We start from the raw sequence: 12,053 nt of genomic DNA, 5'->3' as shown, positions 1-12,053 counted from the left end.
GTCAGACAAGGCATATCCACATCATGGCCCATACCATTTATTACAGAGGGCACAAAGGGTAGCCCACAGACAAGCTCAGTTTCACGTGTCATTTGAAAAATTATTTAATCCGTGGCCAACATTTTTTAAAAATTGAGACACACGGTGCTTCACTGAAAAATCTAGTCCCCTGGCCCAGCACCACAATGCATCCACAGCTGGCTAGAAGAGTCCTCAAGCTGGGCCTGTGCTCTCCTGTGGGCTGCTGGGCATCTACACTTAAAACCCAGAGCAATGGCTACTGGGTAACACATACCCAGGAGGTCCAAAGGCCCCCAAACTCCACTGTCCCACTGGGAGACTAGGGCCCATAAAAGGTTAATCCGCCTTTATTGAAGGCCAGCCTACACTGGGTTTTTTGGACTAGTCATGTCCACCCGCCCTGGCCGAGGCTCAGACAATCATCTCCAGCTGCCGGGCATACTCGATGACCTGTTTGGCCAGCTCAGTGGAGGGGATGGTGGTGTCTTCTGGCTTCTGTTGCTGGCTGGCAAAGCTGTAGTAGTTGTTAGGGCCCAGGACCCAACCTCGCTGAAGGAAGAGAAATCAGAAAGAAGTAAGTGGATGATCCCACAGGCTGCTCCCCATCCCATGTAGCCACCTCTCAGTATATCATGACTCCTTTCTTCACAGATCACTGCCACCAGATTAACTGGAGGCAAGCAAGGTCACTCCATGTTTGAGACTGGTACCATAGTCACACTTCTATGGATCTACAACGAGGACTGTTAGTGCCTCTGAGCAATGAGAATAGTATCTGGTCCACAGTCACAGTTAACAGCTGTCGCCATCACAGCTCAAATTCACCCTTGACAGTCTGCTCTTGAGCCTGGTGCCTCAGACCACTTGGCTAGCCTGGCAGCTTCAGTCTGCTCTTGACTCTTCTGCTTCCTGGACACCAAGGTCAGGATGCAGCATGAGTCAGCACCTCCGGGGCACTGCTCCTATTCAGATGTTCCACCCCATGAAGAAGCAGTCTTATGGGGCAAGCTGCTTTGAAGGAATTCTGCTAAGGGCAAACCTAACATGCAGGGCATCCTTGGACCTAGTGCCAGGTACTATGCTAAGCTCTCCGTCTATGTCAAACTTTAGCCCCTTCTCTGGAAAGGCCAAAAAGCTCAGAAAGGCTGGGCCATTTATCTGAGGTCTAGCAACTGGACTTAGCCATGGGCAGTCTTAATTCTCCTAGTGTCCCCAAGACTCCCCATACTGTGCCCTAATACTGTTGGGACAGGGTACAACACCCTCCATTCCCCAAGCCCGATCCGCAGTCCTTGTCCCACACCCCAGCCACCTTCTTGGCATAGTCTGTCATCTTTTTGGGTGTGTTGAAGAAGAGAATCCGGGTAGCCTCAGCAAAAAGGATTTTCTCATAGGCCTTCTCAATGCATCCTGCGATTTCATCCCTGTGGGAAGGTGATAGTTCTCACTACGGAGTAGACAACCTCCCAGACCCTGTCCTCCCGGGACAGTCTCCAGCACGGAGGGCTTAGAAAGAGGAGACTAACTGGACCAGTCAGTCACAAAGCAGGCACAGGGAGTCTTTTCACACAGGACCCTTCCTTCCCAAGAGCACAGCACCTTCTTCAGTCTGGAGGAGGTTCTTGCGTGAGTGAAGAAGAGTGCTTGTCCAGCACACCTTAAGCACAGGCTCCATCCCGAGCACCACATGCACCCAGCTGTGGTGGTGCATGCCTGTACTCCCAGCACTTGGGAGGTGGAGGCAGGAGGATCAGGTTCATGGCCAGTCTTGGCTACACGAAACCCTTTCTCAATAGCCCTACCTTTAAAAAAAGCTGGGAGCGCAGCTCAGCAGTAGAGCACTTGTTTAGTCTGCACAAAGTTCTGATTCAACCCCCAGAAGGGGGAAAAAATCCACTATGAAAAACACCAAGGCATCAAATTATAGGAATTGGGGAGGGTAGCATCTGGGGAAAGCAAGGCCAGGAAGTCTGGGGACCCAGACCCCACATACCTGATAGTATCCAGTAGGATGTCAATGAAGAAAGTATAGCTTTCAGCGGGGATGTTTCCCTTAGCCAGGAACACCTTGTTGTAGCTACCCTCCATCAGGTACTGCCAAGGCCAAGGAGGAAGAGGATGAGGTAGCACAGGGGCCTCCCTGCTCCCTTGGTGCCTCCCAATGCCTGCTCTACCAGAACACCTTGCCACACAGCCCACCCATTCCCAGGAGATTAGGTTCTTCCTCTTCCAAGAAGCCTTACTGGCTTACACACTCACCCTGGCAGTCTACTCTGGGCTGGCATCCAACCACCTTTTCTCCAGTCGTAAGGGGAGACAGAGGTGTATCAACCCCAGCTCCCACTCCACACACATCTAAACTGCTGCACCTACCTGTCACTCTGCCACCCTCCCCACAGCAAATCCTCTGGAGGCCTCTGCACCAGACACAACTTCCTACCAGCTCCCAAGGCCTACCCTAGCCTTATCCCCTTGTTCCTTTACCTTCTTTGATGTCCCTCAGATACTGCAGGCAGGTTTTAGCCTCAAGACACAGACAGTCTGTGCCAGATGACCTCTTAGCCCTCTCAGATCCTCACTGAGCCCTCCCAGGCCCAGGTCCCCATAACCTTCGTGTTCCATGCACCACACAGGTGACTCACTCTTTTGGTACTCAATGCTTCCTCCCCTCACTGTCTCAAGATTAAAGGTTTTACCTGTTTGACTTGCCTTAATGTGGAAACTACCCTGGGGCCTGGCACACATCTGTTTAACATACTGCTGGTTAACTGAGTTGGTGGGCTGAAAATAGCTGAACCCTGATCATTCCTCCAGGAAATTCTCCTCAAGTTCTCAACTGACACCACCCACCTCAGCCAGGTTCTCCCTTCCCCTGCCCAGACTCACTTGCTCGAGGGACACAGGGTGCTTGATGTAGACATTGGTCTGGATGTCCTTGGCAGGCAAGCGTTCTAATTCTGTGTGGAACTCAGCCACTCGGTTCTGGGATAGCAGGAAGAGGAGGTTGAGGCCCAGGAGCTGGTGCATGTAGGCTGACTCAGGAAGCTGTTCCCTGTAGACCAGCAGGGAGGGAACCAAGGTTAGCAGGTCTTGGGGACCTAACCAAGTGCCTCATCTACCTTCCAGAATCCTTACAACTACTTGTGGGAGTTCAGACAAGTGAGGTACAGAGAGGTAAGAAAAGCCACAAGTCATATGGACCAAGCGAGGTACCTCAATTCACAGTTCCCCATCTGTTAGACGGCTGTCACCAAGTCTGTACCACAAAGGAGGTAAACATAAGTGAACTAAATGGCCTAACCTGGGTATACAATCCTAAGAATAGCATCCAGAGGTTAGGTACTCAGGAAGGAGAACGTTGTTTACCTAGCATGAACAACACCCTGGGCTCAGTCCCCAGCACTGTATAAGCCAGACAAGGATGTGCACACCTGTAATCCCAGCTATTGGGAAGGAGGGGTAGGAGTATCAGAAGTTCACCCTGGGCTACACACTGAGTTCTCAGCCAGCTTTAGGGAACAGGAGACAAAGTCTTCAAAACACAACAGCTGGGTGTGGTGGCCCACGCCTTCAATGCCAGCACTCAGGAGGCAAATGGGGATGGCAACAAATTTAAGGACAGCTTGAACTACATAGCAAAAACTCAAAAACAAGTGGTGATGGCGCACGCCTTTAATCTCAGCACTCAGGAGGCAGAGGCAGGCGGATCCCTGTGAGTTTGAGGACAGCCAGGGCTACACAGAGAAACCCTGTCTCAAAACAAACAAACAAAGCAACCCAAACAAACAAACAACAACAAAACCCAATCAAACGACCAAACAAACCAGCAGGGGGCAGCACTACCTATCGTCTCCAAGTAAAGGCAGGTGGACTGCCTTGAATCCTGTCTTAAAACAAAACCAGCAAACAGTGAAGCAGAATAGCATCCTATTGCCTGCTACAGACATGTCAGTTAGAGGAGTCGAGTACAGCCTCGCAGAAGAAGGGTAACAAGCAGCCACACTGAGCAGAGGGGACACAGTGTGAGGATCGGGGAAACCAAATCAAGGAGGCAAAGAGATGGCTCAGCCTCGAAGGGCTCAGCACTTGCAGAGGTCCTGAGTTCAATTCCCAGCACCCACATGGCGCTCACAACCATCTGGAACAGGATCTGATGCCCTCTTCTGACGTGCAGACATACACGAAAAACGCCCACATACATAAAAATACATAAAAAGTCTTTAACAGAAAGGAAAACCAGTTAGAAACTTACAGAAATGGGCCACACAAACCAAGTGGACTACATAAACCCAGTCTCAAGACTTCCGAGTCAATCCCGTCCCTCCAGCTTCTGGGGACAGTGGTAAATGAACTACCAAGTAACCACCCCCACTCCAGTCCCCTCCCCAGAGGGCCCAACCTCACTTGTAATCAAAGTAGTAGCATTTGAGCTGGGCCATGTAGCGTTCGAAGGAGGGGATGTCCTTGCATAAGATGCTCCACTGGGCCCCGATTTCCAGGATGTCACCTGTTAGTAAGGGGGTGGCTCTGAGGTGGTGACTGGAATCCCTCCAGGGATCATCACTACCATCATTCTTACCATCACTCACCCCCCGCCCCCCCAGTCACCCTCCACCAACCAGTGACACTCACGGGCCAGAATGAGCTGCTGTTTGGTCAGTTTGGTCCCTGTGGTTGGCAGGAAATTGAGCTCCAACAGAACCAGCTGAGGGGGAGGAACGAGGATGAGACTTCCAATACAGGTTACCCACTTTCTCTCAACTTTGATGCTGCTCCAACTTGGAAAATGGAGCTTTACGAGCATCCTAACTCATATAACTGCTATGAGTATTAAGGGAGTCAGTCCTTGTAAAATACTCAGCCTCGGGCCTGAGGGGCCCACTGGATGACCTCATTTTACAATTAACTCTACTGGGAAACAGGAGGCACTCAGTGCCTGGCCCAGTGGAATCATGGGGTGGGGAGACACTGTTGATCTCAATTCTTACTGTTGTTATTTTTGGCTTGTTCGGGGTTTCTGTTTTGTTGAGACAGGATCTCCCTATGCAGGCCAGTGTGGCCTAGAACTGGAGATCCTGTGTCAGCCACCCAAGTGCTAGGATTACAGGACACCATTCCTTAGTAAACTTAGGGAAACTAAAATATATTTTGTTGTTGTTGTTTGAGTATTTATTAGTAATAATAATTTTTTTTTTTTTTTTTTTGAGATGAGGTCTCTCTATGGAGCCCTAGCCGTCTTGAACTTGCTATTGGAGACCAGGCTGGCCTTCCATACATCTGAATGTGTTTACAACCGAACCTCATGCTCTTCTGGGTTCGGTACGGGGGGGGGGGGGGGGGGGACGGGCGGGCAAACTATTACTTTTGCCCCTCTTCACACATCCTTCGCCTCTCTCTGCTCTCCCACAGCTTGCCTTGCTGGTCTTTACCACACATTCCCTCATTCTTTCCCCACCCCTCGTTCTACATTCGGTTGCGTCTGATCCAACTTCTGCCCCTCCAAACACCCAAGTTGTAAGCACCTCATTCGATTCTGCCAATCCAATCTGACATCACTCCCTTCCCGCCACCGTAAGGCCGCACCGGGTCTGCTCCAGCCACCTCACTTCTGAGCCCTCCAGGCCCGCCTTCTGCCGTTCCGAACCTCGCTCTTCCCGGTCCTCGGCCCTCTCGACCAGCCCTGAGCTCCCGTCACCGTGCCCCCAGGACTGGGCATCCCGGGCCCGCCGACCCTACCTTCAGACGGCCCAGCTCCTCTCCACATTTACTAAGGTTCGGGCTCTTCCGGTTCCACTCGTCCTTGAGTTGCTCGTACATGCCGGCCGCCGCCTGCAAGATCGCGCCCGAAGTGGCCGCGGGCCCCGAGCTCGAGACGCCGGTCGTCCCGTTCACCGTAGCCGCCGCCGCCGCCGCCGCCATCTTTCGTGATGCGGCAAACCGCCGACCTGATTTACGGCAGCGACGCCGAGAAATGGTCTCCCGGCGGAAATGAGGCCGAGAGGTGGAGCCCAAGGCTGGAGGCGGAGCTACGACCGCCAGCTTCTGCCTGCCGCGGCTGGAGCGCCGCTGCTCTCGCCGGGGCACCTTCCCAGCCCGGCCCTTAATGAACATGTCAGAGCTCCGCCTCTGCTGTCATTCAAAATGGTGAGCGGAAGTCGGTTTGCCCTAACTGAAAAGGACACCCACAATGCCCCGCCCGTTCCCGTAGTCAATATGGCCGCCCTTGCTTCAGTGTGTGGAATTTCCTTCTTAAGGGTACCGTCTGTAAGCCAAGAGGTGGCGACGTGGAGCCATTTGGAAAACTGTCAAGTATCACTACATAGGCAGACTTTGAGAGAACTAGCAGGTGGGATTTAAAGTCAGGTCGCTCAGGTTTATCAGAGTATCATTCTCCCACATTAAATTCTTCCTACTATTTTTGAAAGCACTTAGGAGGCAGAGTTCGAGGCCAGTTTGGTCTATGCCTAGAGTTCCAGAACAGCCAGAGTTACATAGAGAAACTTTGTCTCAAAAAGCCAAAAAATGCTGGGCAGTGGTGGCGCATGCTTTTAATCCCAGCACTCGGGAGGCAGAGGCAGGCGGATCTCTGTGAGTTCGAGGCCAGCCTGGTCTACAGATTGAGTTCCAGGACAGGCTCCAAACGCTACGCTGAGAAACCCAGTCTTGAAAAACAAAAACAAAAACAAAATTATATGTGTAATATAATGTGATATATAACGTAATATATGGTCTCCCTACAGAAGTGACCGGGAAGTGGAGCCTCAATTATACATATAATATATATATTTACTACAGTTTAGAGAGACGGCTCAGGGGTCAAGAGCACTTGTTGCTTTTGCACAGGACTTGGGTTGAATTCCCAGCATCTTCACGGTGGTAACTCCGCAACACCAGTTTCAGAGGATTCGATGCTCTCTCTGATCTCCGAAAGCATCAGGAATACATACATGTGGTGCACATACATACATGCAGGCGAAACACTCACACATAAAAAAATGTTAAAATATCACATCATTTGCCTTTCCCCTTTCTTCCTTCTAACCCTTCCCATATAAATCTCCACCAAATTCACAGCCTTTAGTCTTGTTTTCTCTGTTATATATTCCTAAATAGATAAATACGGCCTGCTCGATCCATATAATGCTACCTGTATGAATATGATTTCAGGGCTGACCACTTGGTATTGGATATCAAATGGAGGGGCCTTTCCCCGAGGAAAACCATTGCTGTCCTCAGCATCCCTTAGTTGCCTGTGGTTGTCTAGGGTGGGGCCAGATTTTCCCCTTCCATGTTAGCGTGTCCATTGATGCCCTCCTGTTCATCACGTCTTTCTGGACAGTCATGTCCTTGAGGCTTTATGGGTGTAGCTCCCTCACACTTCTAGAGGCCTTCCATATGTTTATTCATACTTATACATAAATAATTTAAACATAAATGTATGAACTGTTTACAAAGATCATCCAGGCCTATGGCTTCAAATGCCAAAAGGAAGCAGAGGATTCACATTTGTTTGTTTTTAATATTTATTTATTTATTTAGGTTTTTTGAGACGGGGTTTCTCTGTGTAGCCCTGGCTGTTCCAGAGATTTTTTTAAAAAAACCACTAATTTATAGCCATTTGGGCAAGAAACTGTTCTTGCCTGGACTTCTTGACAAAATGTTGTATCAATTGGACATGCAGGACCTACAGGAAGGTGACCATTGAACTTTGCAAGGCGAAATGATCCCTCAGGTTCCTGCTACACAGAAGAAATTGCCAGACATTCTACAGAACACAGAGAGAAGTGACTGAGAGACTCTAGGCCTATGGGACGAAGATGGATGGATGCCCCAATGTTACAGAGGAACTTTGGATGACTGTCCAGGCAGGCAGCTGTCTCTTGTCATTCTAGATTTTTGGAAGTTGCTTACAATGCTCTTCCTGTTTACTTAGATAATTGTAGCTGTACATCATGACAGGGGTATGTGGATTCACTCGGATCCGTGGAATAAAGACTCAGTGGCACCTTAAGAATGTCTTTAGCCTCTTGATGGCTGCAGGGGGTCCAGCCTCAAAGGAATGAAGCTTTTTCCCTTCACCTAGGGCATATTTATTTTTACAGTTTAGATAGTTAATTACCTTCAAAGCAACCCAAAAGGAGCTCCCAGAGACCAAATGCCAGGTGCAAATTACTTGATTTCTCAGGTACCTCGGTTTTCTGGGTTTCCTGGACCAAGTTTTGCATAGGCCTTTGATCCTTGGAAGACTCTCTGATCCTTGACTCTCAAATAAGATTCACATAGTGCGATAAGAGAATCAAAAGGTAAGAGGAGGCCGGGCGGTGGTGGCGCACGCCTTTAATCCCAGCACTCGGGAGGCAGAGCCAGGCGGATCTCTGTGAGTTCGAGGCCAGCCTGGGCTACCAAGTGAGTTCCAGGAAAGGCGCAAAGCTACACAGAGAAACCCTGTCTCGAAAAACCAAAAAAAAAAAAAAAGGTAAGAGGAACAAAAGGTGTGGTTAAACAAAGCAAAGGATCAGGGCTAGGTGCTGCTCTCTGGAGCCAGGCCAGGAGCTCAGCAGCAATGCCGTCACAATAATATTGTATCCTTCTGAGGTCTTTGATGTAGTTGAAGACTAGATAGTTATAATCATAATTTTCCTTGGTTATGATAAAAGATAAATTACATATGAAATCTTAGACTCACAAATATAGGATAGATAAAAAATTTAATTTCACAAAATACAAATAGACTAAATATTGTAACTGTAATTCTTGCTTGATAACTGTTTCGTTACATATAATTTTAATAGGTTAAAGTTAAAACCTTCCTTTTGTTTAGACAGAAAAGGGGAAGTGATAGGGGAATGTCTTTCTGTATGCTGCGAATATGTGTTTCTCTGATTGGTTGATAAATAAAGCTGTTTGGCCTAAAAAAAAAAAAAGAAAGAAAGAAAGAAAAAGAAAAGAGAAAAAAAGAAAGAAAAGAAAAGAAAAACCAGCCAGGCGGCTTTAATTCCAGCACTCGGGAGGCAGAGCCAGGTGGATCTCTGTGAGTTCGAGGCCAGCCTGGTCTACAGAGCTAGTCCAGGACAGGCTCCAAAGCTACACAGAGAAACCCTGTCTTGAAAAAAAAAAAATTCCTAATTTGTTTTGGAGAACGAGCTTGCCACAGTACTAGTATCACTGGACAAAGTCAGAGAGATGGTTCTCTCTTTCTGTCATGCAGGTGCTGGGGATCAAACCCAAGCTGTCAGGCTTGGTGGCAAGTACCTTTACCTGCAGAGCATCTCACCAGCTGGAATTTTCCAATTTTTATCCCAACACCCACTTCCTCCATTGGTACATAAATACCCACCCACCCCGAATTCTGAAACCCTCCCAAAAGAGCCCTGTATTATTCTCAGGGTAGGGGCCTGACCCTTGTCTCTGCCTCCCACCCTGAGCAGTGCTGGGATTATAGGCCAGACCCTTGTCTTTGCCTCCCACCCTGAGCAGTGCTGGGATTATAGGCCAGACCCTTGTCTCTGCCTCCCACCCTGAGCAGTGCTGGGATTACAGGCCTGACCATCACATTGCTTTCTGTTGATCCTTTTGCCCTTTCAGACAGCCAATTTCTTCAGAACTGCCATTGCCCACACGAGTAAAGCATTAGGTCGAGATTGGCCACCTCGGCATCAGGAATGGGATATGACTGACTTAAACTTGAAACTGGGGCTCCTACCTGTGCACTGCCCTGTAATTAGTACAGTGGTAACCTTGAGATCCGACTCCATATAACCAGAGGGACAAAATGACTTTCGGCTGGATTTGCAGAATCCTCATCCCTTCGTTCTCTGGACAATATGGCATGCAAATCACAGCCGCAGAGGGTGAGGATGGAAGTCCTGAGGTCAGAGTCCACATTCAGAGGGGAAACTACAGAGAAACGGAACCAGATTTCTGTGGACACTGAAGAGTGTCAGGGGAGGGAAGCCTGTGATCTCAGAAAGCTGGGAGATGGAGGGCGAAGGATCAGGGTTTCAAAGTCATTCTTCGGTTACATAACCAGTTCAAGGCCACGCTGAGAGAAGGGGGGGGGGGGGGCAAGCAAGCCGTGGAGGGACTGGAGATATGGATCAGCCACTAAGACCACGTGTTGCTCTAGTAGAGGACCCTGTTTTTTATTTCCAGCTCCCACGTCAGCTCACAACCACTTGTAATTCCAGTTGCAAAGGATCCCATACCTTTTTTTTTTTGTCTCCATTGGCACCAGGCCATAATGCATGTATTATATATGGTGATATTTTGTTTCTGATCTAACAACTAAAGCTTGCCTGAAGACCAGAGTGCGGAGTTAAGCCATTAGTTAGCCATAGAGGCCAGGCAGTGGTGGCACATACCTTTAATCTCAGCACTTGGGAGGCAGAGGCAGAGCTCTGTGAGTTCAAGGCCAACCTGGGCTACACAAGATTGATACAGTCTAAAAGAGAAACAGAGTCAGGCAGTGGTGGCACACACCTTTAATCCCAGCACTAGGGAAGTGGAGACAGAAAGTGATAAGACTGGGCAGAGAGAGGATTATAAGGTGGGAGGAGACAAGAGCTCAGTCTCCTTTCAGACTGATGATTTCATAGAGGTCAGAACTAGTGGCTGGCTGCTCTGCTTCTCTGATCTTTCAGCTTTCACCCTGATATCTGACTCCAGGTTTTTGTTATTAGGATTCTTGCTACATGTGTATACTTGCAAGCACTCACACATACACATAAAAAAATCCTTTTTTACAAGAGAGAGAGAGAGAGACAGAGAGACAGAGACAGAGACAGAGAGAGAGGGAGGTTGGAGAAAATAACAAAAGCCAGGCTGAGTGGTGCATGTTAGGAAGTCTGCATTCATGGAGCAGAGACAAGAGAAGCACCCCAAGTCTGAGGGCAGCTTGGTCTCCTCAGTGAGTGCTGGTTGGCTCTGCTGCACAGAGACCTGAGAGGGAGAGAGACAGAGACAGAGACAGAAGGAGGGATGGAGGGAGGGAGGAAGAAAAGAAGGAAAGAAGGAAGGAGAGGGAGGGAGGGAGGGAAGAAGGAAAAAAAAAAGAAAGGGGTGGGAGTATTGGGATCATGTGGTTAAATGTGCTTGCCACCAAACATGACAGCTTGAGTTGGAATTTTGGAACTCACATGGTAGGAGAAAAGCTATGACTGAGTTGTTCTCTGACCCCCACGTGTATACTGTGGCATGTGTGCCCCCACCAACACACATAAATAAACGAGTGGAGTGAAAAGAAATCAACGACAAAAGCCTCACAAATTGCCAGGCGGCAGTGGCGCGCGCCTTTAATCCCAGCACTCACTCCGGATGCAGAGCCAGGAGGATCTCTGTGAGTTGGAGGTCAGCTTCTCAGCAAAATCAGAGTGGAATTTGAAGCTTTACAATTGCTTCCCAGCACCAGTACCGGGAACATGCTTGACTTTTTAAATCATTTATAGTTTAAAGGCTCTTTCTTTTGTAGTCTAAGCCAGCCTGGAAGTAACTGAGTGACCCAGACTGGCCTCAAATTCAGAATATTTCTGTTCCCTCAGGCTCCTAAGAGGAGATGACAGTTTGAGGCACCACACTAGCCAGCATTGCCTTGTCGTTTGTTCTGATGGGTTTTTGTTTTGTTTTGTTTGAGACAGGGTCCATGTAGATCTGGCTAGCCTGGAACTTGCTATGTAGACCAAGCTGGCCTCAGACTCAGAGTTCCACCAGCCTCTGCCTCCTTCCTCTGCTGGGACCAAAGATGCACACCTGGGTTAACTTCAGACATTGTTAATGTGAGTGTGTGTGTGCGCGCGCACTCGTGTCACACTCCTTTTTTGTGTATGTTCACAGCCCATGCATGTTGAAGTCAGAGGACAGCTTCAAGGCCTCAGTCCTCTCTTTCCACCATGAGTCCTGAGACCAAATCCAGGCCGTCAGGCTTGGCAGTAAGCTCCCAAGTCTGTGCCATCTTGGAGACGCAGATTCCGGTCTTTTAATGGTAACTACAGCTGTACTGGTACAAGCCACGCAACACATGAACCCTCCTGAAGACT

The 12,053-nt window shown here is 49.0% G+C and overlaps 1 protein-coding gene across 1 annotated transcript; it reads right to left on the bottom strand.

The window, feature by feature from the left end:
* Positions 1–15: 15 nt before the first annotated feature.
* On the bottom strand, positions 16–6,147 carry Psmd8 (proteasome 26S subunit, non-ATPase 8). The gene is made up of 7 exons (XM_052761256.1): positions 5,758–6,147; positions 4,654–4,726; positions 4,426–4,528; positions 2,908–3,073; positions 2,015–2,115; positions 1,334–1,445; positions 16–570 (listed from the first exon to the last, which is right to left on the bottom strand). Exons 1-7 carry the CDS (start codon positions 6,130–6,132, stop codon positions 433–435), a joined length of 1,068 nt encoding a protein of 355 aa, XP_052617216.1. The 5' UTR covers positions 6,133–6,147; the 3' UTR covers positions 16–432.
* Positions 6,148–12,053: the final 5,906 nt, after the last annotated feature.

This window comes from Peromyscus californicus, unplaced genomic scaffold (assembly GCF_007827085.1).
Source record: "Peromyscus californicus insignis strain IS unplaced genomic scaffold, ASM782708v3 Scaffold_4__1_contigs__length_199733344, whole genome shotgun sequence".
NCBI lineage: Eukaryota > Metazoa > Chordata > Mammalia > Rodentia > Cricetidae > Peromyscus > Peromyscus californicus.
Note: the sequence above shows the minus strand (reverse complement) of the source record. Positions and strands in the feature narration are given on the sequence as shown.